Source organism: Melanerpes formicivorus, unplaced genomic scaffold, assembly GCF_026170545.1.
Source record: "Melanerpes formicivorus ecotype bairdi unplaced genomic scaffold, bMelFor1.0.p_v2 SCAF_21, whole genome shotgun sequence".
Classification (NCBI taxonomy): domain Eukaryota; kingdom Metazoa; phylum Chordata; class Aves; order Piciformes; family Picidae; genus Melanerpes; species Melanerpes formicivorus.
This window is the reverse complement of record NW_027142373.1, coordinates 10,214,262-10,237,475: the sequence shown is the minus strand read 5'-3', so window position 1 is coordinate 10,237,475 and position 23,214 is coordinate 10,214,262. Positions and strand designations below refer to the sequence as shown.

The 23,214-nt window shown below is 54.1% G+C and overlaps 3 protein-coding genes across 5 annotated transcripts in view; 2 read left to right on the top strand and 1 right to left on the bottom strand.

Annotated features, from left to right (window-relative positions):
* Positions 1 to 924: 924 nt before the first annotated feature.
* On the top strand, positions 925 to 7,322 carry LOC137447702 (uncharacterized). Its single transcript, XM_068151513.1, has 16 exons — positions 925 to 996; positions 1,354 to 1,461; positions 1,545 to 1,617; positions 1,731 to 1,887; positions 1,970 to 2,015; positions 2,935 to 2,993; positions 3,100 to 3,135; positions 4,123 to 4,175; positions 4,451 to 4,583; positions 4,674 to 4,870; positions 5,087 to 5,132; positions 5,209 to 5,274; positions 5,723 to 5,782; positions 5,935 to 6,017; positions 6,185 to 6,279; positions 7,053 to 7,322. Exons 1-16 carry the CDS (start codon positions 960 to 962, stop codon positions 7,085 to 7,087), a joined length of 1,284 nt encoding a protein of 427 aa, XP_068007614.1. The 5' UTR covers positions 925 to 959; the 3' UTR covers positions 7,088 to 7,322.
* A 754-nt stretch (positions 7,323 to 8,076) lies between these two features.
* On the bottom strand, positions 8,077 to 9,915 carry H3-3B (H3.3 histone B). Its single transcript, XM_068151514.1, has 4 exons — positions 9,795 to 9,915; positions 9,169 to 9,310; positions 8,922 to 9,075; positions 8,077 to 8,817 (listed from the first exon to the last, which is right to left on the bottom strand). The coding sequence occupies exons 2-4, from the start codon at positions 9,294 to 9,296 to the stop codon at positions 8,689 to 8,691; spliced, it is 411 nt and encodes a 136-aa protein (XP_068007615.1). The 5' UTR covers positions 9,297 to 9,310; positions 9,795 to 9,915; the 3' UTR covers positions 8,077 to 8,688.
* A 3,646-nt stretch (positions 9,916 to 13,561) lies between these two features.
* UNK (unk zinc finger) overlaps positions 13,562 to 23,214 on the top strand; it is a 46,959-nt gene continuing 37,306 nt past the window's right edge. For 2 of the 3 annotated variants that reach the window (XM_068151510.1, XM_068151506.1), the window contains exon 1: positions 13,562 to 13,775. In XM_068151510.1, coding sequence (XP_068007611.1) covers positions 13,678 to 13,775 — 98 coding nt within the window. In that variant the 5' untranslated portion in view covers positions 13,562 to 13,677. Of the gene's footprint in view, positions 13,776 to 14,434; positions 14,665 to 23,214 lie in introns of those variants that run through there. The other variant, XM_068151507.1, reaches the window with a different exon arrangement.

Here is a 23,214-nt window from a genome sequence, read left to right as displayed (position 1 = left end):
TCACCTAGTCCAACCCCCACCGGCAGTCAGCAGGGACATCTGCAACTAGAGCAGGTTGCAGAGAGCCACAATCAACCTGACCTGGAATGGTTTCAGCACAGGGTATCTACCACCTGTCTGGGAAACCTGGGCCAGTGTCTCACCACCCCCACCCTCAATGTAAACAATTTCTTCCTTACATCTAGTCTAAATGTCTTTTCTTTAGAACTGTCACTCCCTGTCCTGTCACTACACTTTCTGGTACAGTCCCTTCCCATCATTCTCCCCCCATTTAGGTAGCAAAAGGCCACCAGAAGGTCTCCCTGGAGCCTTCTCCAGGCTGAACAACCGCAACTCTCTCAGCCTCACAGCAGAGGGGTTCCAGCCCCTGGATCATTATTGTGGCCTCCTCTGGCCCTGCTCCAGCAGGTCCATGTCTCTCCTGTTCTGAGGACTCCAGAGCTGGCCCCAGCACTGCAGATGAGTAGCCGAGGGGCAGAGTCCTCTTCTTTCACCTGCTGCCCATACTTCTTGGGATCAGCCCAGGACACAGCTGGGTCTGGACTGGCAACACACAGTGACAGCTCCTGTTCAACTTTTCACCCACCAGCACCCCCAAGTCCTCTACACTGCCCACTCATCTCCCAGCCTGTGCTTGTGCTTGGGGTTGCCTGACCCAGCTGCTGGACCTTGCCCTTGGCCGTGCTGAACCTTACGAGGTTCACACTCATACGCCGATGTACTGTACCTGTGTGGACATACACAGACATGCACATAGTGCCGGCCCGTACAGCGATGCCAGCCGGGCGATGCCAGCCGCAGCAGAGGAGGCAGGTAGGTAGGTAGGTAGGTGTGAACCAGTAGTTCTCCCCCGCCTCCTCCCGGGGCCCGGCACCTCCGCTCCCTGGGGCGGGGCCCGTCCCGGTTCCCGGTTCCTGCCCGGCCACCTCCGCGGGACGCCCGGCACGGTGTAAGAGCCCATGGCCAGAAAGGAGCCGCTGCTGAGCGTCCTCAAAGGTAAGCGCGGGCGCCCCGGGGCCGGTACCCGCTTCCTCCGGCAGCTCTCGCCCGGGGACCGGCCCCTAGTTGCACCGACGGCGGGACCGGTCCGGGGGCTGCCGTGGCAGGGCCAGTCCCGCCGCCTGCCCGAGTGTTTGCACCTGCGCTGCTGCCCTTGACCTTGGCTGTGAGGAAGTTTAACCTGAGTTTGTGCCCGGTGGGGCTGCGGGCAGCTGTCGTGGGTCGCTTCCTGCCCAGGTGTGGAGCCTCTCCTGCTGCATCAGTGACCCACCCTGAGGCTGCGCACAGAACTGTTCCTGTGAGTGCTTCCCCTTGGGGGGTCACCCATGGGTGCCGATGTTCCCCTCACTGCAGGTGGGGTGCTGCGGCTGCGGGAGGTCGGGGGACCCTGTACAGACACCTCGCCACACCTCGCCTCACTCTGCCAGCTGTTGGAGAACATCCTGCGCAAGGGGCTCCGGCGTGAGTGTGTCCTTTGTGCCTGGGCAGGGGGTGGCAGTGTCCCAGTGCCTGTGACAGAGCCTTGCACTGCTTCTCTCCCACAGAGCCAGCGTGGGGCTTCAGGAGACGGGATTACTGGCACTGGCTGGAGCAGCTTCCCACGGGGGGGACTGGCAGGTGAGTGGCACCTAGCTGGGCTGGGCTGCAATGTGCTCATCCCAAAGACCCCAGGTGCAGGAAGGATGCTCTCAAAGTTTCAGCCCTGAGCTGTTTCCCTTTTCCCCAAACAGGCCAAGCCCCCTCTCCATCAGCATCCAGCAAGCAGGTGGCTGTGAGAAGGTGCAGACAGCGCAGGGCCGTGGGCGGTACTTTCTGCGCTTGGCCCTGCAGGAGAAGGTGCTGGCAGTGGCCGTCAGGGAGCTGGCACAGACTCCCAAGCTCCTGGAGGTGCAGCACGTGGTGGGGAGCCAATACCCATGGGTGATGAGCAGCAAAACAGTCTCTTAATGGTGGCATTTCTCTGTTTCAGTTTTATGATCCAGCAAGCTCCATCCTCGGCAATGAAGAACTGCTGGGTAAGGTGGTGGCTCCTCCAAGGTGGGGTGTAACCTGCCCTGGGGCAGCTGTCATGGGTGTTATGGCACTGTGCTGCTGGCCAGGGGAGGAAGGGAAATAAACCACTGTGATTTTCAGTTTTTTTTAAGCCAAAATTAATGGTACAGTCTCAATAGGCTGCTGCAGTGATGGAGAAAGAGGTGTAAATATTTAAACACTGAATCTGTCTAAGGTTGGTTTTAGTGTCATGGGATAAGAAAATTGCTTCTGAAGTGTCTTCTGTGTTATTTCTTCCTATCAAGGCTACTGGCTGAAGCAGAGCCAGCAGTCTGGATCTCAGGTGGCCAGGCCCAGCTGTGGTCCTGTGTAAGGGGTTACACAGGGGGTTTGCTGCTTTAAATAGCTGTGTTGCCTTGACAAGGCTGCACCACTCCATCCACAGCTGTGCTCCTTGGGGGGAGGCAGGCCAGGGTGAAAGCCTTTAATCTCCTGATTATGATAAATAACCTCATGTTAAACCTGTACCTAGATGGCTTATAAATCACCCATGCTGCTGGTGCATGAGCAGACTGCAGATCTCTGTCACTGTAACTGCCAGGCTTGCACAGGAGAGCCTGGGTAGTTCTGCTTTGCATTTAAGGGAAGAAATGGAGAGAAAGTTGCACATCAGCAGCATTTGCTGTGAGCTTTGGTCTGAATTTAGGGAAATGGGTATCAAGCTACAGCTCTTCTCTCCCTGTGCTGGCAGCAGGAGCCTGGGATGACCCCCCAGCAGCAGCCTGGGTGCTGCAGTGCTGGGATACTCTTAAGGCCTTGCTCCCCAGGGCTCATTAGTTACACCAAAAAGGGCTTTACTCGGCCCTCTGCCATGGCCCTGTGAGGCTGTGGCAGCCGGGATCTCAGCAGTGACACTACCACTCCATCCCCATCTCTCTGCAGAGCCTTTCCTCTCACTGCTGCTGGTGGTGACAGAGATGGATTTCTCCCTGGACCTGCAGGTACAGTGACAAATCGGGGGGGTGGTGGCTGGCACATGGCTGCCAGCACGGGGCCTTGGTTCCTTTCTTGCCAGCACCCATGGTGCTGACACTCCTTTGTTTGCAGAATTGCAGCTTCTTGGATGAGAGCTGGCTGCTGCCGGTAAGAGCTCTCCCTGGAGCCATCCTTCTGCCACCTGGCCCTCGGTGAAGTCAAAGAAGGAAGGCAGGAAAGGATTTGGTGGGGAGGGATTGCCATGCAGTTCTCCACCCAGCCAGAGCTGAGGCTGGGCTGTCTCAGGTTGCCCAGCATGAACAGAGCCACCTCTGCCACCAAGGCTGGATCCTGCCTGGTGCCTGCTGATCCCAGAATTCCTGGGAGTAAACCCAAGCAACTTCCTATTCTCTATTCCCTGATTTCTTGCCCTCACTTCCCTGGTCTGACACAGATTAATCTGATTTTGCTCTTGGATTTGCTGGGTGAAGTAACAGTGCAGGCACTGAGAACAGCAAGGATGCCTTTGAAAAAGGAAGAGCATCTCTTGGCTGCCTTTTGAACCCCAAAGAGTTGTCCGTCCCCCCCCCCAAAAAAAAAAAAAAAAAGGCTGAAGGCAGCTTTGGGGCTGGCTGTGGTGTGTGTTGAGCCATGGTGCTGCTGCAGAGGCTGAGACCCCATTGGCTTTGGGGCATTTCTAACAGCAAGAGCTCCTGGCTGAGCTGGCTGCTCCCGGGTCCCTGGCTAATGCGATGTGACAGTAAGTGCTGCTGCAAATGGCAGTGGCTTCAGGGAGGGGTAGCAGCTCTCCCCCAGCTGCATGGGGATGCGTGGGGCAAAGCAGGAGGGCTCATGGCTGAGTTAAGGGTTTACCTGCTGCTTTATCCATCCCATCCATTTAGCAGGTTTGTCCCTCTGGGGTCTGAGCATAGCCAAATCCCGAGAGTGAATAAGGGACAAGCAGCTGCTGATAAGCTCAGCCCAGCATGAGGCACTGGGGACTGGCCTCTCTCCAGCTTATGAAGCCCTTGTTTGCCATCAGAGCCGGAAATTATCTAGGGCAGGGGCTCCCTATCCTCCCCCTCATCCTAGTCATGTTCTTTTGGCATCCTGTGGCCATTGCCAGGACCACTGTCACCTGTCACTCTCTTGCAGGTGTGCATCACCTATGAGATGGTCCCATGCCACACACTGGGAATGGTGCTCAGGTAGGAGCTCTTGATCCTCCTTTCCACTCTCCAGTGAGATCTGGACACAGTGACACTCAACCCCCGCGAGAAAGGGGAGATAAATGCCCTGCTGAGGGTATCAGGGCTGTCTTGGGTGCTTTTCTCCCTATCAGCATGGATTTGCTGGTACCTGTACTCTGTGGATGCCTTTTCCCTGCCTCTGTGCATCAGTGAAACGTTGCTGATGGTACAGAAAGGTTGGGAGAGCCAAGCTGAGTCCGCAGGGCTGAGCCAGGGCTTGACTGCACCCCCAGGTACGTGGATGGCCGAGTCTTTGTCACTGAAGTGCTCCCCGGCAGCCAGGCAGAGGTGGATGAGGTGGTGTTGGCTGGTGACATCCTTGACGAGATCAATGGCTGCTCGCTGAGAAACGCCCACAGTGGGCAGGTGGGTGGGCAGGGAGGGCTGGGTCATCCCCTCCATTTTCCCCTCTCCTGCTCCCCATCCTTCCCTCTGCTCCCCCCGTCATCCCTCCAGGCTGGGGCTGTGCTGCAGAAGCTGAAGGGACAACCACTCAGCCTCCGCCTGCTGCGGTGGCAGTGGCATGACGGGGAGGTCTATGAGCCACTGCTGCCCTATCTGAAGGTCCTGAAGGAGAAGGAGCCCAGGTTCCAGCTCCAGCACAGCCCCCGGCGCAGGGGCAAGGAGGAGCCACAGCAGCTGCAGGGGGGCAGGTGGGTCCAACACCACTGGGAGCCCCTGTGCAGGTGTGCCAGCGTCAGGGCAGCCCCATGGCCATGCTATCCCTGGTCTCCTCTCAAGGCTGTTGGGACAAAACTGCCCTCATAGCCTGGGGACAGCAGGAAGCTGTGAGCAGCTTCCCCTGCAAAGAGCAGGAAGAGGATGTGTGGGGTCCTTGCTCTGATGCCCCCAAGCCCTCTTGTTCCCAGGCTGCTCTACAAGCTGCGGTACCTTGGCCAGACCAGCGTTGGGAAGGTGAGAGAAGTGCCTGGGGGTGAATTGTCTGTGTTTCTTTTCACGTACCCATTCCCTTCCTCCCATTCCATTTCAGTATGGTGGCAAAGAGGTGCTGGCCCGTGCCATCCCCGCCGTGCTGGAGAGGCACTCATCAGTGCAGGTGAGGGATGGGGCTGAGGGCATCCTGGGAAGGACTCAGAGGGGGGACTGCAGGGAGGTGTGGTCTTTGCCCAGGGATGGGTTGTTTTCTTGCTTGGTTTGCTTGGCCTGGTTGGAAGCATCTCTGCAGCCAGATTGGGAAAGTGCATTGAGGGAGGGAAAACATCACCAGCAGCAGGAAAGCACTTGGAAAACTGTAGTGAGGCTGAGCCTGATCCCAGGGGTGCTCTAAGGCCCAGGTCACTGTAGCTTGAGCCTTAGGGGAGGGTTGTTTGTGAAAAGATTCAAGCACAGGAGCACTGAGTGATGAAAACCAGGCAGCAGAGAGACAACTTGGCTGTGCTTCATCACCTCTGCTTTTGAATAATCTCTCCCTTGTAAGCATCTTATTGAAAATAGAGATCAGACTCTGTGATGATTTGGGCTTACCCCTTCATCCCCCCCTTCAGGAGGTTTTATTTGATGTGAAAGAAGCAGAAGTCCTTGTACAGGAGAAGAATTCTTCCAGGGTAAGCGAGTGGCAAGCCAAGGTCTGGCTGCCTCCTGATCTCATGGCACAGGGAGCCCCGCTGGAGGGCTCCTGGGGCCACCCCAAACCAGGAATGGGGGGCAGAGCCTGACCAGAGCCTCCAACACCATCTCCCTCCTGTCCTCTGCGCAGCTCCTGTGCCACTACCCCTACCCTACCATCTCCTGCGTGGGACGCTGCACAGACAGCAGCAATTTATTTGGCTTCTGCGTGGCGTAAGTGCTGCCTGTGGCTGCCTGAGATCTAGAGGGACGTGGGCCCTGGAACACAAACAAGTGATTTCCAGCCCAGCTGCAGGGTCTCTGGTGTGGTTACAAGCCAGGGCTGGGCTTCCAGCACCGCGCTCTCTGCTGCTGCCTAACGTGCGCAGTTCCATTTTTAGCGCTTCCCCGGAGAGCCCTGGTGGGAGCACGTTCGACTGCCTGGTGTTTGCATCCCGCTCCGAGCAGGAATGTGAGGAAATCATCAGGAGAATCGGTAAGGGAATGGGTTGTGCCTTCAGATAGCATCACGGGGGGCATCATGGAACACCAAGGATTGCTGCTGCTCTGGTCCACCGCGGGCGAGAGCTGACTTAACGTCGTCTTGTTGAGGTTACTGAGATGAATGGAGCCTTTGATAGAGTTTTGTGGTGGGTTTAGGTTTTGTCTTGCATGCTTGGGTTTGATATTCTTTTTTTTTCCTTAAGAAACTGCTAGACAGGGGATTTTTATTTTAAGAAACAGCTTCTGGGCATACCCAGATGGTTCATTGTTTCCACCGGGGCCTTGGAGGAAACGTTTTCGAGGGATGTTATTTTAAAACATACTTTTCCTGCAGGAGCTCAGCCTGCTCCTGCAGTTCAGCACCAGATCAAACATTCCTAACTCACAGGGCTTGGGGGTCACCGAGGAAAGCCTCATGTTGTTTTTGTGGGGACATCCCTGCCCTGTGTCCCCTTCTCAGGCTCTAGCCCTCAGGACAGACCTGCAGGGATCAAGTCGCATCAGCTAAGTTTGAGATGATGTTGGCTTTGCTCCAGGCCTTTAGAGCAATTAAGTTTTGCAAGGTAGATGCAAAGAAATAAATTTGCACTTAGGAAATACTTATTGAAAGCCTAATCTGGGCTCCTTGGAGAACATCTTTTAGCAGCCCTGGTAACAGCAGTGAGTGGGGGCTGTGCATGCTTTAAGCACGCTGGGCATGGTCTAGGATAGGAGCCTGAGGAAGGTTTTCTAGAGCTGAGAGGTAAGCAGCTTCTGTTCCTCCAGCTGCAGGCTTCAAGCACACGGAGTGGTTTGTGTGATAAAGGAGCCCTGGCTCCAGCCCTGAGGTTGTCCTGCCATGGGCCCTGGCCCCCAGGGAGCAGGAGCCAGGACAGCGGTTGGACTTGGCTGTGGAAGTGCATGCTGTGAACGTGGCCACTCTGCAACGCTGCAAGAGCAGTGTGAAGCGCTGGTGGGTCTGCCACAGCCCAGGGCTGCTCTGCTTCCCAAATGTCACTTCTGCCACCTTTCATTTCATGGAAATAAATCCAGGTGAGCTGGTTGAGCTGCTTCCCGGTGCTTCTCTCCCGCCTCACTAGTGCAGCCTGTTCTGGAAGAGGAGGCCTGGCACCTCAATTTACATCTTAATTACCTGTTTCAGATGTAGTCTGAGCAGCTCCTCTCCACCACAATCCAAGGAGGCAGAGCTGCTCCCAGAGGCACTGCTCAGGAAACCAGCCCTGTCTTAGCCCCCAGAGCTCCCAAGCAAAGGCACAAGTATAATCCTGCCTCATCAAAAAAAGCTTAGATGGGAAATGAGTCTTACCCCACACCCATCCAGCTGCTCAGCAGCCCATATGCTCTCAGGCTGTGTAATGAGCTTCTCCACAGCACTGGCTGCTGTTATTAACCAGGGCTTAGTCATATGGACAGGTCCCACAAACTCCCCCACACCTCCACTCAAGACACCACTCTGGTTTTGCTTCAGGCAGGACCAGTCACACCCCCACACTTCCCCCTGCACCTACTGGAAAGAAGGAAAAGCCTTTGACAGTCATAAAGCTGAACACCTCACAAAAACCCCAGATTGGAGCTTAGGTTCCTTCTCTGCTCCAACGCTGCAGGGCTCAGCTCTCCCTGGCCCCTTGCAAAAACCTCCAAAGAGGGCCAGGGCCAAGTTCTCCCTGCTGTTAGCACACAAAGTTAAGCTGCCAGAGCAGCAGTTCCAGGGCACCTCAGGGAAGAGTCAGGAGGAGAAAGCAAGCTTCTTCAAAGCCCATCCCAACCAAACGACAAGGAGTCCTCAACATGTGAATGTAAAACATTTAATTTAAAAATGTTGACACTACAATATATAAAATAGCTATTATAAATGCACATAGTGTATTCTATAGCTGCCAGGTTTACTTTTTTTTTCTTTCTTTCTTTTTTTTTTCTTTAGGAAACTGTAAGTTACACTGTGGTTAAGACTTGTAGCTTCACCCTCCGAGAAAAAGTCCACATTTGATCACAGTGATGTATGGTCAGACTAACAGCCCCAATTGTTAAAACACTTGGATCAAGTCATAACCAGTTTTATTGCAAAAAGGACCCTGTACACATTTATATCGATTCTAGTACCTTACAAGTTTAGCTACCCAACAAGTCATTAACATACAGAAACATGCATGAGAAGCAAGAAAGATCACCCATCCCTTCTGCATATTAGCAACTTGTCACTCCTGAGCACCGAGGCTCAACATCACTGAGGTTTTATGTGAACAGTCACTTTGAGCATTCATCCTGAGTGAAAGATGGAATGACTTAAGTACAAATGCAACATATTATAAACAATTTCTTACAAAAAAAAAAAAAAGTCACAAATTAAAACCAAAGTATTTTACAGAATTTACTACAAAACACCATAAAAACAGCCTTCACTTTAAGCCCTCTCTCCCCGTATCCTGCGAGCCAACTGGATGTCTTTGGGCATGATGGTGACTCTCTTGGCGTGGATGGCGCACAGGTTTGTGTCTTCGAACAGACCCACCAGATACGCTTCGCTGGCCTCCTGTTTCGAGAGCACAAGAAGAAAGGTCGTTAGAAACCCTCAGGGAAGCGGTGCTCGGCGCCGCGCCGCGAGTGCCGAGGCCCAGGCAGGCCGCTCGCCAATACCTGCAGCGCACCGATGGCCGCACTCTGGAACCTCAAGTCTGTTTTGAAATCCTGGGCGATTTCCCTGACCAGCCGCTGGAAGGGCAGCTTGCGGATCAGCAGCTCCGTAGATTTCTGGTAGCGACGAATCTCACGGAGGGCGACGGTGCCCGGCCTGGGTGGAGGAGGAAGGAGGGAGGCGGGTGAGCCGGCGCCGGGGCTGCGGCGGGCAGGGCCGGGCCGGGCCGTGCCGTGCCGGCGGCCTTACCTGTAGCGGTGAGGCTTCTTGACGCCACCGGTAGAGGGAGCGCTTTTCCGAGCCGCCTTAGTAGCCAGCTGCTTACGGGGAGCCTTCCCCCCAGTGGACTTGCGGGCGGTCTGCTTTGTACGGGCCATTTTTCTTCACTTACCTACGGAAACAGCCACGCGTCAACACGGGGCCCAGGCTCGCCCCGTCCAGGCAGCAGCACGACCCGGCGTGCCGCGTCACCCCCCCTCGCCCCCCGCCAAGCCCGTCCAAACCCCTCAACTCCTGGAAGCGGCAGATGTCGGCGAGCTTGCCCCCCTCCCCCGCCGCTGAGGCGGGCAGGCGGCCAGCGGCTTCCCCCGGGAGGGGGAGGAGGAGTCACGGTTCCCCCCTCCGCCCCCGCTTCGCGGCCCAACCGATCCCCACCCTTCCCGGGGGAAGCGGACTGAGTCACGCCGCCTCCTGCTTCCTCCAGGGCCGCCCGAGGAATGGGGGAGGGAGGGAAGAGGGGGATGGGAGCGTGCCGTGACTCGGGGCACGTAGGCAAGGCCCGGCCTGTCCGCCAGGCTTCAAGAGACAACAAGGCCACCAAGGACTGCCCGGCACCTCCGCCCCGCCACGGAACGCGCCCGCCGCCCGCCACTTACCGCTCAGAGAAGAAGAAAGCACCGGTGCCGGTAGCGCTGCGCACCCAAGCCTGCGCTGCTGCCGCTCCCACGACGCGTCCGGCAACCACTCACCCCCTCACTGCGCCCTCCCCGCCGCGGGGACACACGTTTTATACCGGGGGCGGCACACGGCGCGGTGACCTCACAATGCCTAGAAGCAGCGCGCCGCAGCATTGGCCGGAACCTCCGCCGGCGCCTTGGCGTCACGACACACAAAGGCCGTGCTTCGCTTCCTCTGCGCTGATTGGGCTCAAGCCTAGCTTTTGATTGGTTCTTAAAGTAAGCGCTTGATTGGGTATTTCCAGGCGAGAAGGGGCCAATCAACGGCGGGCGGGCATTCTGAGCGCTGATTGGACGAAACGGGGCACAGTTTGGATCCTACCCTTTGTTGCAAAGCTCCACAATGGGAAGTCAATAGGAGAGGGGCGAGCTGTGGCGGGGCGCGACGGGTTTTCCCGGGCACCCCCCAGGACAGGCCCCGGTGATCTCCGCCGCCTCCCGGCTCGGCCTCCCACCCGCCACTGAAGCGTCTCTCCTGCTGCCGAGGCGCCTGGTGGGGGATTCTGCGAGCGGTGAGGGCCGGGCTAGGATGCGGGGCCGCTCTGGGGAGCGGTGGGTCCCGTCCCCGTCCGTCTCCTCCCCCCCCCCCCCCCCCCCCCCCCCCCCCCGCGCCTTTCCCGAGCGGCGGCTCTCGGGCAAGGTCGCGAACACGGCGGAAGGTGGGGGTGGGTGACGCGGGCCCCGTCCCGGAGTGCTCAGGGCCCGCGTCACTCCCCTTACCCCCCGCCGCCTTCGCAAGTGTCGGTGGGGGCGAGTGAAGCCCCCCGCAGAGCAACGCCGCTGATACTTCGTGCCTTGGCAGTGGAGTGGGATTTAGACTTCACGAACCTACTGGTCTGTGACTAGTCCCCCTCCAGAAGTCTGACCTTTGGAGCTGAAAAGCCCGCATGGGCTCTGTGCCTGCCCTGGGAGCAGGGAGGGGTTGAGTTTGAGTCCCTCTGTGCCTGCCCTGGGAGCAGGGAGGGGTTGAGTTTGAGTCCCTCTGTGCCTGCCATCCCCAAATCCCACCGGTTTTGTGTGTTGCCGTCGATGCTAAAGCAAATCTCAAAGTTTCATTGGAAGGGGAAAGCAGAATCCGCGTTCCATGTTGGTAACATCTAGAAAGATAAATAACAATGAAATAAAAAGGACTGGGTTTTGGGGGAAGTTTCTGCCTTAAAAGTTGTACCTTGCTGTTTATTTATTGCTTCATCGCATTTGCAGCAATTGCTGGAAGCAGAGGCAGGTCCCTGCCCCCATGGGGAGGGGGAGTCAGGTACTGTGATCAGGAAGAACAGGTCCCAAATGCCCTGCAGTTGTAGCACAATATACAGCAGACGCCTTCGTAACAACCGCTCCTGAAGGTATCCCTCAGCTCCCCAAACTGGAGCACAGCTGTAATTGTGGAGACTTTGCATGAGGTTTTGCATCCTTCCCAGAAGGTGAAATTCACTTGGGGCCAACACCCAGCAGGGTGGGAGCGTTGCTTCTGCTCTGATAAAGTCAAGCAAACGTGTGCCAACATGGTGCGACAGGACTGTCACGTGTGCCCAGGCCGGGGCTGCCAGAGGGACCTCATCTCCTGCACCTCTCCTCTGCCTCTGGTCCACATCTTCAGGTTATTTTTTTCTCTCTCATAAAGGAGAATGTTAATTACTTACTGGAGACGAGCTGTGTATCAGTGGAACGACTTGGGAGGTGTTGGTAAACAATGATTTGCATTGTGCGTGCTTTGGAAATCAGGTAGAGAGGTTCCCTTTCATCTGAGTTACCCATGCTCAGGAAGAAGGAATCTGATGGCAAAAGTCTATGCTTGAAATTTGTTCTTGTTAAAGAGTGTGCTTTGCTGTCACTGATGCTGGCAGAGCAGGGCCTAACCTTTGTTGACAGGAGCTGAGAGGCTCCCTGGTCATTTCCTTTCCCGTGTTCCCTAGTGTCAAGGGTCAGGGTTGGGCCAGTCATTAAACAAGTGACAGAAGCTCTATTAACCCTTCTCCTCCTAACTCAAGCCAGGAGACAGAGCACTGTCAGCTTACACTTCTCCTTTTAGCCATACTTCTACCTCTCTTTGAGGAAGAGATGTGCATCCTGTTGGATGAAACGGGCTGAGGTTAAAAACAACACCACAACGCTGAAGAGGGCAAACGAGCTCACGTTAAGGAGATGGTAGTAAATGCACCCCAGGCACAAGCACCTGGCACGTCCTAAGCATTCTCCTGTCACTTGTCAGGGCGTGCATGGAGTTGTCATGGCTGTGAAACCGAAGAGAATTGGGAAGAGGAAATGGTGTCAGCACTGGATTGTAATGTAAACATCAGTGTACGAGGATCTGAGCCTGTGGTTTCCAAATCCCTGAGCACACGCTGATGGTGTTTCCAGTGTGTGAATCTGGTTTTCCCCTGCAGGCTCATTGCTGACAGTGAATTTGAGGGGGGGTGGGGAAGGTGGGGATCCAGGTGTAGGTATTAAAAACACCTCCACAGGTTATTGACTTATGAAAAGTTGTTCTACCTGACCAAGGCTGCAATTACAGTCCTCCAGCCTCCCTTGGAGGGTTTGTAGATGATTAAGAAGGTATCAGTGTCCTGTGACGTATTCCTGCAAGGGCAGGGGAATAGGCTATTACATCACCCCAGTGAAAGCCTGCCTGCAGTAGCTGCTGAATCAGTCTAAATGAGACTTGAAAAAGTTATTTCCCTCCCCAAAACAGCTGCATGGGCAGCAGGCAGACCCAGCCTGGAAGTTTATTATTAACGTCGTTGGCAGAGTTAAAAGAAGGTGTTTGCCTCAGAAATCCTCACTGCCCTCTACCACAGCTGGAGGATCCCAGCGAGGGAAGAGGTCCTGTGTGGAGCCCAAGAGATCAAAGTCCTATTAAAAGAAACTCGTATCATTTCCTCCCCTGGGAGAGAAGTTAATTTATGGAGGAAGCTCTTCACATGGGAATTCAGCTGCTTCCTTGGACACGGTTCCTTCAGGGGGGTATTGCCCCCCCCGAGGGAGGACAGGGAGCCCCCTGGGATCATCTGACGACCCAGCAGCCAGGGGGTCTTTGGTGTCACCTATTCAGAGGTAGGTTCTTGCGGCTCGCTGAGCCTTTGTCCTCCTCCTCCTTGGGACTGCAGTGCTATTCCCAGACACTTCCTGCACGGCGTTGTCCTGTGGGTGGGGAAGGCCGTGGAGCAGCGAGGGATGCCAACACAAAAATAACCCTCTGGCTGGGACGCCATGCTCCCGCGTCCAGGTTCCGTCCCTGCGGTGGAGGGAAGCAGAGGGAGGAAGGAAGTGAGGCTGCCTGCCACAAATAACTCCCCATCCTCTCACAGACATCCCGGCCTGGCCTCCCCCACGTCCTTTCCTGCCTGCCAGGAGGGGCTGGGATGAACAGCCGGGAATGTCCTCCCCGGGGCTCGGTGCCGTCAGTCCGTTCCTCAGGGCCGTCCCCGCCGATGAGTTCTCTCAGAGGGAGCGATCCCGCCCCCGCCGCTGGGGGGCGCCCTGGCACGCCGCCCACTCCCCCCTCTCCTGCGCCCTCGCACTACAAATGCCGTCGCCCCCCGCGTAGCCGGAAGTATGGCTCGCGCCGCCGCGGGGCGCTTCTGGGAGCTGTAGTCCCGCCGGCCGGAAGCCGCCGCCCGCCGCGTCCCGGGTTGGCGGAGGGCGCGCGCTCGGCGGGACTACAAGTCCCACCCCGCCCCGCGCACCGGGGCGGCAATGGCGGCGGCGGCGCCTGCGCGCGGCGCCCTCCGTGCGGACCGCGCAGAGTGAATAATAAAGGTCTCCTCGGCGGTAGCGGCGGCGGCGGGAGCGGAAGGGAAGAGGCATGTCCAAGGGCCCGGTGGCGAGCGGCCCCGCCGCGGCCGGGCCGGCGAGCGCCGCCAGCGCGCTGCAGGCGCAGCCCGAGAAGCCGCAGCACTACACGTACGTAGCGAGAGCTCCCCGCCGCCGCCCGCCCGCGCGCCAACACGCGCCTGACGTCAGCGGGCAGCGTGCGGCACGCGCGCACGGAGACCCGCCGCCCAGCCCCGCTCGGCACCGGCTGGAACCGGCCCCAGCCGGAGCGGGCCGGCGGGTCCCGCCTGCGGGGGGGGCAGGGGGTGGTGGGGATGGAGGGAGATGAGGAGGGGGGCGGGGGATGAGCGACTCGTCCCCCCCGGCCCCCCCTCCCGACATCGCGGGTCGCGCCGACCGTGATGCACCGGGGCGGCGGAGCACCGGCGCCCTCCGGCCTGCGCGGGCCGGGTCTGTGTCTGTGCGAGGCGGGGGCCTGGCCCTCGCGGCGGGGCGGCCGCCATCGCAGTCCCGGCCCCTGCGAAGTGACTGCGGGGTGGCTGTCATCCGTCTGCCCCGGCCCTTTGCGTGCCGTCAAGCCGGGGCGCTGGCCCCGTCCCTCTGTCCCGCCCGTGTGTCGCCTCGGGGGTGGAAGCGGCTGCTTGGTGGTGTTGGGCTTCTCGTGGCATCCTGCCCCGGGCTGTCAGCCTGCCCCGGGCTGTCAGCCTGCTCCTGCATCCCCTGAGGGGCTCGGGGGGTGCTGCTTGGGCACCTGTGGAAGGAGGTGTCGTGAGGCGGCAGGCGGTGTGACAGTCCCCGAGGACTGCAACCTGCTGGCGTCTGCCTTGCGCTGGTGGCATGACAGTGGGTGTCAGGAGAAGCGACTTGGAGAAGTTGCCCCCAGGGGAGCTGCAGGAGTGTTTGACACCTGTGTGGGAGAGATGTCCCCGCAAGGAAATGCTACATGGGAAGTGCTTGTCCCGTTCCCGCCTGTTCTTCCCCCGCTGGGTACAGTTCCCCTGCGAAGGAAACGCAGCTGGTGTGTTTCACCTCTTGGTTTGTGTCATCTGTGGCCCCGGTGATGGTGCCTCACTCAAGGCTTATTGCTGGAATTGATCACTGCTAAGCAAAATCCCGTTACACAGCGTGGTCCCGAGTGACCTCCTGGTCGTGTTGTCCCTGTGAGCTAGAGCTTGTGCTCTGCGAGCTTGACCTGTGATCAGTTGGTTGTGTTGGATGCTCTGGTGGTGGTACCCAATTCTCCTTGTGCGGCTCAGGTGGACGGGGAGCGAGCCTTGGCTTTGTGGGGATGGGCTGGAGCTGGGCATGTCATGGATGGAAATAGGTCACACGTGCCCTGTCTGCCTTAAAAAAGTTTGGGACTGCTCTTGTGAATAAAATAATGTGTGCTGAACTGCCTGCTCTTATCGTTTTAGGGTGTTGTCTGCAGACAGAAAAAAACATGGTACAAATTGCCCCTATCTCTGGCTTGTGTTGATGCCCCCACCCACAGTGAGCAGGGCAGGTTCAGAGTGTGGTCTGCATTCTTTAGCTCCTGTTTTTGTAAAGCTGCTGGTGGACTTCACCCCCTGCCTTCAGACTGCCATGCACAGAATAAAAAGAGCTGCAGGAATTCCAGGAATGGCTCCATGCAATCTGTGTACCTGCTGCAGGGACCACAGCAGGCTGTTTGACACCCTCCAGGTTCAGAGTGCCAGGTCTATGAGCAGAATGAGGGCTTCTAGGGTGTGTGTCCCTTGGGAAGGTCCTGTAGTGGTTTCCAGGGAGCTGGCAAGCTGCAGCTCTAGATGTGACATTACTGTTTCTGGTGGTGCCTGCAGTTAGAAGTTTGACAGCTTTATAGGAGAAGCTGTCACAAAGGTGTCTGCTAGGACTGATGCTAAAAGAGGGTGCAGGTGGATTTACAGGGGGAAGTGTGGTGACACCAGCCACGGGGAAGCAACTGGTCAAGTGTGAGAGAGGGAAAAGCCCAAGTGGCAAGGAGGTGAGGTGGAAAGAGTGTAAGCACATTAGGTAAAGCAAGATGAAGGTGGTAAAGTGGCTAAGCATGGCCAAGGAAACAAGGATATCGAAGATTAGGGATGAAAGAGTGTAAGAGAGCGTTTGAGAAATGGGAGGAGGGGAAGGAATATCAGGATGCAGTAGCTGAAAAGAACAGAGGAGGAAAATGGGACAGTGTGGAACAAAGGTGATGGTGCAATTAGCTTCTTTCCAGAGGGCAAAACATGTCTTTTCAGATGGGTGCTAAAAATACTGCAGCGAAAACAGTTGCAGGGAGAAGCTGAATGACTGTAAGCAAAGGGTGGGTTTGGGGGGGCTGGCAAGTGCTGACAGCGGGATGTGAGCCATACTTTGGAAGCCTTTGGATTTGTACAGCAGGTCACAGCGCTCTGCAGAGCTCCTCCTGATAACATATGGGAACTTATTTGGTGGCCCTTCATGTGAACAAGTTGTACGTTGTCAAAATGTAAATATTTGCTGCCTCCCCCTTTTTTTTTTCCCCCCCTTTCCCCCTCCCTTAAATATAGTTTGTTTCCCTAAAATGACATGAAGGTTACGAGTTGTAAACTCGAGGAAGCTTAATTATCTGCATACTTTGCTGTTCCCTGGGGACAAACAATCTGGTGCTGGGGATCTGTGCCTCAGAAAGTTTCGGTTGTGTTTGTTGGGAAGTGTTCCAGTTTGTGTATTGGTGTTGATTTCTAAACTCTTGCAGTTATTTGCCTGGGCTTTTTAGGTGCTTTGAACTGCTTGTCCGAGCTCCTGTTAGGGAGCCTTTTTGTTGGGTCTGGTTGGTACAGCAAAAGGAAAATGTGAGAGCAAATAGAATCAGTGATGCTCTCTCACACCTTCGCTAGCGGGAGAAGAGCCTGAAAACCCACTTGGTGTCCTTGATGGAATGGAATAGAATTAACCAGGTTGGAAGAGACCTCTGAGATCGAGTCCAACCCATCATCCAACACCATCTAATCAACCAAACCTTGGCACCAAGCACGCCATCAAGTCACTTCCTAAACATCTCCAGTGATGGTGACTCTACCAGCTCCCTGGGCAGCCCATTCTGATGCCCAATGTCTCTTTCTATGAAGAACTTCCTAACATCCAGTCTAAACCTCCCCTGGCACAGCTTGAGACTGTGTCTTCTTGTTCTGGTGCTGGTTGCCTGGGAGAAGAGACCAACCCCTACCTGCCTACAGCCTCCCTTCAGGTAGTTGTAGAGAGCAAGGTGGTCTCCCCTGAGCCTCCTCTTCTCCAGGCTAAGCAGCCCCAGCTCCCTCAGCCTCTCCTCACAGGGCTGTGCTCCAAACCCCTCCCCAGCTTTCTTGCCCTTCTCTGGACACCTTCCAGCAACTCAACATCTTTCCTAAACTGAGGGGCCCAGAACTGGACACAGTACTCAAGGTGTGGTCTAACCAGTGCAGTGTACAGGGGCAGAATGACCTCCCTGCTCCTGCTGGCCACACTGTTCCTGATGCAGGCCAGGATGCAGTTGTAGCATGCAGCTAGATACTCCTGGGACCCAGATAATTCAGGTATACACCAGACTTTGCTGTCTAATTGTAAATGGTGTGTTCTCATCTGGGGATGTGGCATTCTGTGTGTGGAATTCACGTGAGGAACGAAACACTCAGCAGCTGCAGTTGTGTTCTCTCTGGGTCACTGGATGAGAGATGTCTGCGGGTGGCTGTTCCTGGTGGTCCCACGGCAGGATGAAGTCAGCGTATTCCTTACAACAGAGGGGTGAGATGGGCTTGTGCTTGGGCTGCCTGCAGGCTGGTGTGGCTTTGATCTTGCTTTAGGTGATGTGCTGTGCAGGGTTTAGCTGATTGCACATAGTGGGAAGTGGATTTGGTGTGGGTATGCTCTGTCAAACCTCATATTGACTTTGCACTGTTTCTTAGCTCTAGCTGGCGCAGTTATTTTTGTGTCTGTCTGTCTTTAATGTGTTCTCTACTACTGTGGGTAGAGGCTGACCTCAAAGAAACTGAAAGCAGTCACTTGGAGTTGTAGGTACCAAGCACTAAGGTGTACTTTAGTGTTGCTACAATCTGTCAGTCATTCCATTCAGTTCTTGCAGCCTTCTTTGGTTTCCAGTCAGACTGGAGTCTTCAGGTGTGAGTTGTAGAGGTTGTGTCTGCTGCCTGGGTGTTTATTAATCTGGCACTTAGGTAGGTGAAAGTGGAGCAGTTCTTTGTTTGCTGTGCAGTCACCTGGAAGCCAGACAGTTTACTAACACTGCAGGAAAGCAGAAAACGTTTGGGTGAAGATTAATTAACCTATTTAATGAAACAAACAAACAAAGAGTGTCTTCATGCTAGCCTGTTCAAACTACACACAGTCAAAAGCAATCCTGAAAATACTCTGATTTAGGTGGTCAGCTCTTTGGGACACAGGTACATTGGGCACAACCCAACTCATCACTACTCAAGATCATTCTGTCAAGTGTTCCCATCTTAAATACCAGCAGCCATGGTGTAAATTAACACCAAGGGTTTGTGTCCCCAGAGGCTCTGTCCTCACTTGAGTTTTGGGGCAAGGTGCCTGTGAGCACATCCTGTCCTCTTTTGTACCACAGCAAGATAAGCTTTGCCATTACATCTTTACAGTGTGACAGTCAACCCTCCCCCCCCCCCCCACTTGTCTTTCCTTTTGCATGAGGGTAGGAATTGTGGGAAATTCCTGAAGGATTAGTACCCTTGTAAGCAATGTTAGAACTGCATCCACAGGGTTGGTTGTGCTGTCATGTTAGTGACTGCTGGCTTACACTCACTCAAACTTTACCTTGCACCTGTTTTGATGCCAGCCACTTAGAAGTGCACTTGAGTGATGTAGGGATGAAAATCAGATTGATGCAAGGCTGTGCTCAAATCAAAGATGTCTTTGTATCTGCATGGGTTTGAGTAGAGCCTTCTCTGGTGGTTGCTTAGCCCTAAATGGGAGCTGTGACTAGGGCAGCAGCGGAAATATGGGTGAAGAAGAAATAAAACCAAGCCAAGATCAGAGGTGGATTTGGGTTTCAGTGAAAAGTTTACATGCACTGCCTTATTTATCTCAAAATCTTTGGTTGCTCCAAACCATTGGCACACACAAACACACCTCCCAGTGTTTGTAGTGGCAGAGAGTAATTCTTAGCAGTGGAGAGTGTCTTACCAGTGGCAGCACGAGCACAGCACATCTGATCTCCAGTGTGCAGGCTGACTGGGGAAAGAAAACCAAAACCCAGAGGTGTGTAGCTGACACACTGTCAGAGCTGGTTTGTTTTTCTTCTGGTGGGTGGGTTGCTCTTCTAGGACCCTTAGCATTTAGCTCTTCCTTCTGATGAATTGGGTCGTCCTTCCTACCTAGCAAACATATGTAGGCTTCTGAAATAGCTTTTTTAGAAGCCTTTTGTGTTCTTTTTAAACCATCACAACCCTTGAAACACCAAACTGTTGCCCTGATTTTTTGGTTTGGTTTTACCATCACAACCCTTGAAACACCAAACTGTTGCCCTGATTTTTGGTTTGGTTTTCCCATCACAACTCTTGAAACACCAAACTGTTGCCCTGATCTTTGGTTTGGTTTTCCCATCACAGCTCTTGAAACACCAAACTGTTGCCCTGATTTTTTGGTTTGGTTTGGTTTTCCCATCACAACTCTTGAAACACCAAACTGTTGCCCTGATTTTTGGTTTGGTTTTACCATCACAACTCTTGAAACACCAAACTGTTGCCCTGATTTTTTGGTTTGGTTTTTCCATCACAACTCTTGAAACACCAAACTGTTGCCCTGATTTTTGGTTTGGTTTGGTTTTTCCATCACAACTCTTGAAACACCAAACTGTTGCCCTGACTTTTGGTTTGGTTTTCCCATCACAACTCTTGAAAGACCAAACTGTTGCCCTGATCTTTGGTTTGGTTTTACCATCACAACTCTTGAAACACCAAACTGTTGCCCTGATTTTTGGTTTGGTTTTACCAGTGGCAGCCCTGATACTGACTTAGGGAAAACCAGAAACTTAGTGCTGTTGCTGAAACAGAAGAACACCCAAACAAAACCCCCCAAACAAACAGAAAACCCCCACCAACAACGATTAAAAAACCCCCCAAGCAAACCACCAAACCCATGCACTTTTGGTTTCAGGTTTAGTACCAGCCTTTGGGAGATGGTTAGGAAAGCACAGAACAAGTCAGTGCTTCTAAAGCAGGGCCTTAACCAGTGGGCTGCTACATCATTACCTGTAAATAGCAGCTTTTCAGGGCAGCAGCAGCTGGTTATTATTGCTGGGGGTTTTTCTTTAAGCCTGTGAGCTGCACTGAATGCAAGCCCACCACAAACTGTTATTAGGAAGTGTGAATGGTTTCAGGAAGTTGGAAATAAAAAGTGCTGGAGTGTGAACAGGAAGAGCTGCCTGCACAGCATGTGCCTCCCACCAAATGCATGCCCTGAAAAATAACTGGATTTTGTGGTGTTTGTTTCAGAGGATGAGCACTGAAAGCCTGGGGGGGGGGTGGGGGGGTCATTTGGGCCTGATCCTTGCTGGTTCTGTGCACTGTCCTGATGATGAATGCACAAGGCTGGATGTGAGGAGGAGGTTCTTCACCATGAGAGTAGTGAAGCCCTGGAATGGGTTGTCCAGGGAGGTGGTTGAGGCCCCGTCCCTGGAGGTGTTTAAGCCCAGGCTGGATGAGGCTCTGGCCAGGCTGATCTAGTGTGGGGTGTCCCTGCCCATGGCAGGGGGGTTGGAACTAGATGAACCTTGTGGTCCCTTCCAACCCTGACTGATACTATGATGGACTGATACTAAGTTGAGGCAGTAAGGGATTTTTTGCCTTGTGTGGAAGTGGGGCTGGATCTGTGGTTTGCTTGCTGATTTCATGTGCTGTTGGATATCAGAAGTGACAGGGAATTCACACGCAGGTAACTGCTCTGCAGGTGGCACAGGAACACTCAGCAGAGCAAAAACCTTCATGTGCAGCTTCAGTACTCTTTCAGGAGTTTAAAAACAAAACCCCAGAACTTTGTGAAAAGGGATTCAGTCATGCAGAATTGTTCCAGCTTGGAAAGTGGTTCTTCCAATTTTTTTGATTAAGAGAAGTACAGTGTTAGTGTTCTGTATGGCTTCTGTTAGCATAAAGGGTAAGTGGCTTGTGGCATGGCAGACAAAATGAAGAATCATAGAATTGTTTAGGGTTGGAAGGCACCTCAAGGATCAGCCAGTTCCAACCCCCCTGCCATGGCCAGGGACACCTCACACTGCAGCAGGTTGCTCACAGCCACATCCAGCCTGGGCTTCAAAACCTCCAGGCATGAGGCTTCTACCACCTCCCTGGGCAACCTGTGCCAGTCTCTCACCACCCCCATGGTGAAACTCTTCCTAACATCCAATCTGAATCTACCCATTTCTACTTTTTTTTTCCCATTCCCCCCAGTCCTGTCACTCCCTGACACCCTCAAAAGTCCCTCCCCAGCTTTCTTGTAGCCCCCTTCAGATACTGGAAGGCCACACTAAGGTCTGCTCAGAGCCTTCTCTTCTCCAGACTGAATAGCCCCAACTCCCTCAGTCTGTCCTCATAGAAGAGACGACCTCAAGGCTCAGACTTTCCCATCATACCACTTTCTTACATTTTGTAGGTTTATGTGGTGTCTAATACTGTTTCTACTGAGTGGCTTTATTTTGAGGAAAAGTCTTTTGGAATTCAGTGTTTTATTTTCTTTAGAGCTGCTATTTCCACCAGAATAAGGTTTTCCTGACTTCTGTGAGCAGCTGAACAACCTTCTTGCTCCAAAGGGTTTGCCCAGTGTCCTCTGAAAGCTTACAACCTCTCTGGCTCTTTGGTGGACCTTTCTCCCCCCCCATGACAGTGTGGCAGGAGGGAATGTGTCAGTGCATCAGTTAATCACACTTACTGTGTGCCATATTAGCATGAACTAACTGTCACTGGTACACTGTATTAATACACCAGGCTGTGAACTGGGGCAGCTGGAGAGCAGGCACACACACATTCCCTTTGTTCACCCTCTTGCAAGGAGCTGTAATTTCTGAGAGAGGAGCAAAATGAAGAGCTGGAGCAATAATGTCTTAAATTGCTGTGTCGAGGTTTGTGACACTGCTTGTCAGGACCCTGAGAGTTTATTTTCAGGGGATGCTGAGGTGATGCTTTGTTCCTTCTGTTAACCTTTTTGCTTTTAAAAAACTGCATAATATCCCTTTGAAAGCACAAGGGATGGGGCTGGAGAAGTTACCTGGTCCATCCCTTTGCCACAACAGAATCATTTACACCTAAAATGTCTCTTGAAGAAATACTTTTGTGCCTAACTCTTACTGCTTTTTGGTGAAATCATGGACTATAATTGAGAGGCATCCCTGCCTGTGGTGGGGAAGTTTGAGCAGAAGATCTCTTAAGGTCCCTTACAACCTAAGCCATTCTATGATAAGAGGGTAACACTCACTGAGGCTTCTATCTTACAAAGACTTAGAATCATAGAGTCATAGAATCAACAAGGTTGGAACAGACCTCAAAGATCATCAAGTCCAACCTGTCACCCATGACCTCATGACTGCTAGACCATGGCACCAAGTGCCACCTCCAATCCCCTCTTGAACACCTCCAGGGATGGTGACTCCACCACCTCCCTGGGCAGCACATTCCAATGGCTAACAACTCTCTCTGGGAAGAACTTTCTCCTCACCTTCAGCCTAAACTTCCCCTGGCACAGCTTGAGACTGTGTCCTCTTGTTCTGGTGCTGGTTGCCTGGGAGAAGAGACCAACCCCCTCTTGGCTACAACCTCCCTTCAGGTAGTTGTAGAGAGCAATGAGGTCTCCCCTGAGCCTCCTCTTCTCCAGGCTAAACAACCCCAGCTCCCTCAGCCTCTCCTCACAGGGCTGTGCTCAAGGCCTCTCCCCAGCCTTGTTGCCCTTCTCTGGACACATTCAAGAGTCTCAATGTCCTTAAACTGAGTGGCCCAGAACTGGATGCAGTACTCAAGGTGTGGCCTAACCAGTGCTGAGTACAGGGGCACAATGACTTCCCTGCTCCTGCTGGCCGCACCATTCTTGATGCAGGCCAGGATGCCCTTGGCCTTCTTGGCCACCTGGGCACACGGCTGGCTCATGTTCAGCCAGCTGTCAATCAGTACCCCAAGTCCTTTCTGTCTGGTCTTCAGCCACTGCAACCCCTTTATAACTCTTATGTCACTTTATAAAGTAACATTCAGCACATCACTTGCTAAACCAGGTGCAGAGTTGTTATTGAAAAGCCCTGCTCAATGCATGCCCAGAGCCAGCCACCAATTCCCCCAGTGCCCTAAACTAATGAACAGTGACATGCCAGCAGGCTGCAGAGCCAATGCCATTTCTTAGCTGCCTTCCCTCCCCCCCCCCCCCCCCCCTTTGCTTTACTGAGAAATAGTTTGTCTTTTGTATCAGGGCAATCAAAAATACAAAGCCCCACCAGAAGGGTACCCAGGGAAACGCTGAAGGCTTGTGCTTTCTCAAGCTCTACCTATTGATGGCAACCAATTTAGATGCTCATGATAATTTTCTGAGAAGTCTCTGTCTTGGGTATTTTGATCAGGGCTTGAGG

What these genes read in the sequence shown, in the direction of transcription:
- LOC137447702 (XM_068151513.1), top strand. Translation starts at nt 960, where the DNA reads ATGGCCAGAAAGGAGCCGCTGCTGAGCGTCCTCAAAG. An exon ending in CCTGCGCAAGGGGCTCCGGC is followed by an intron (nt 1,462 to 1,544) that starts GTGAGTGTGTCC and finishes TCTCTCCCACAG; the next exon opens with AGCCAGCGTGGGGCTTCAGG. An exon ending in ATTTCTCCCTGGACCTGCAG is followed by an intron (nt 2,994 to 3,099) that starts GTACAGTGACAA and finishes CTTTGTTTGCAG; the next exon opens with AATTGCAGCTTCTTGGATGA.
- H3-3B (XM_068151514.1), bottom strand. Translation starts at nt 9,296, where the DNA reads ATGGCCCGTACAAAGCAGACCGCCCGCAAGTCCACTGGGGGGAAGGCT. An exon ending in AAGAAGCCTCACCGCTACAG is followed by an intron (nt 9,076 to 9,168) that starts GTAAGGCCGCCG and finishes TCCTCCACCCAG; the next exon opens with GCCGGGCACCGTCGCCCTCC. An exon ending in CGGCCATCGGTGCGCTGCAG is followed by an intron (nt 8,818 to 8,921) that starts GTATTGGCGAGC and finishes CTCTCGAAACAG; the next exon opens with GAGGCCAGCGAAGCGTATCT.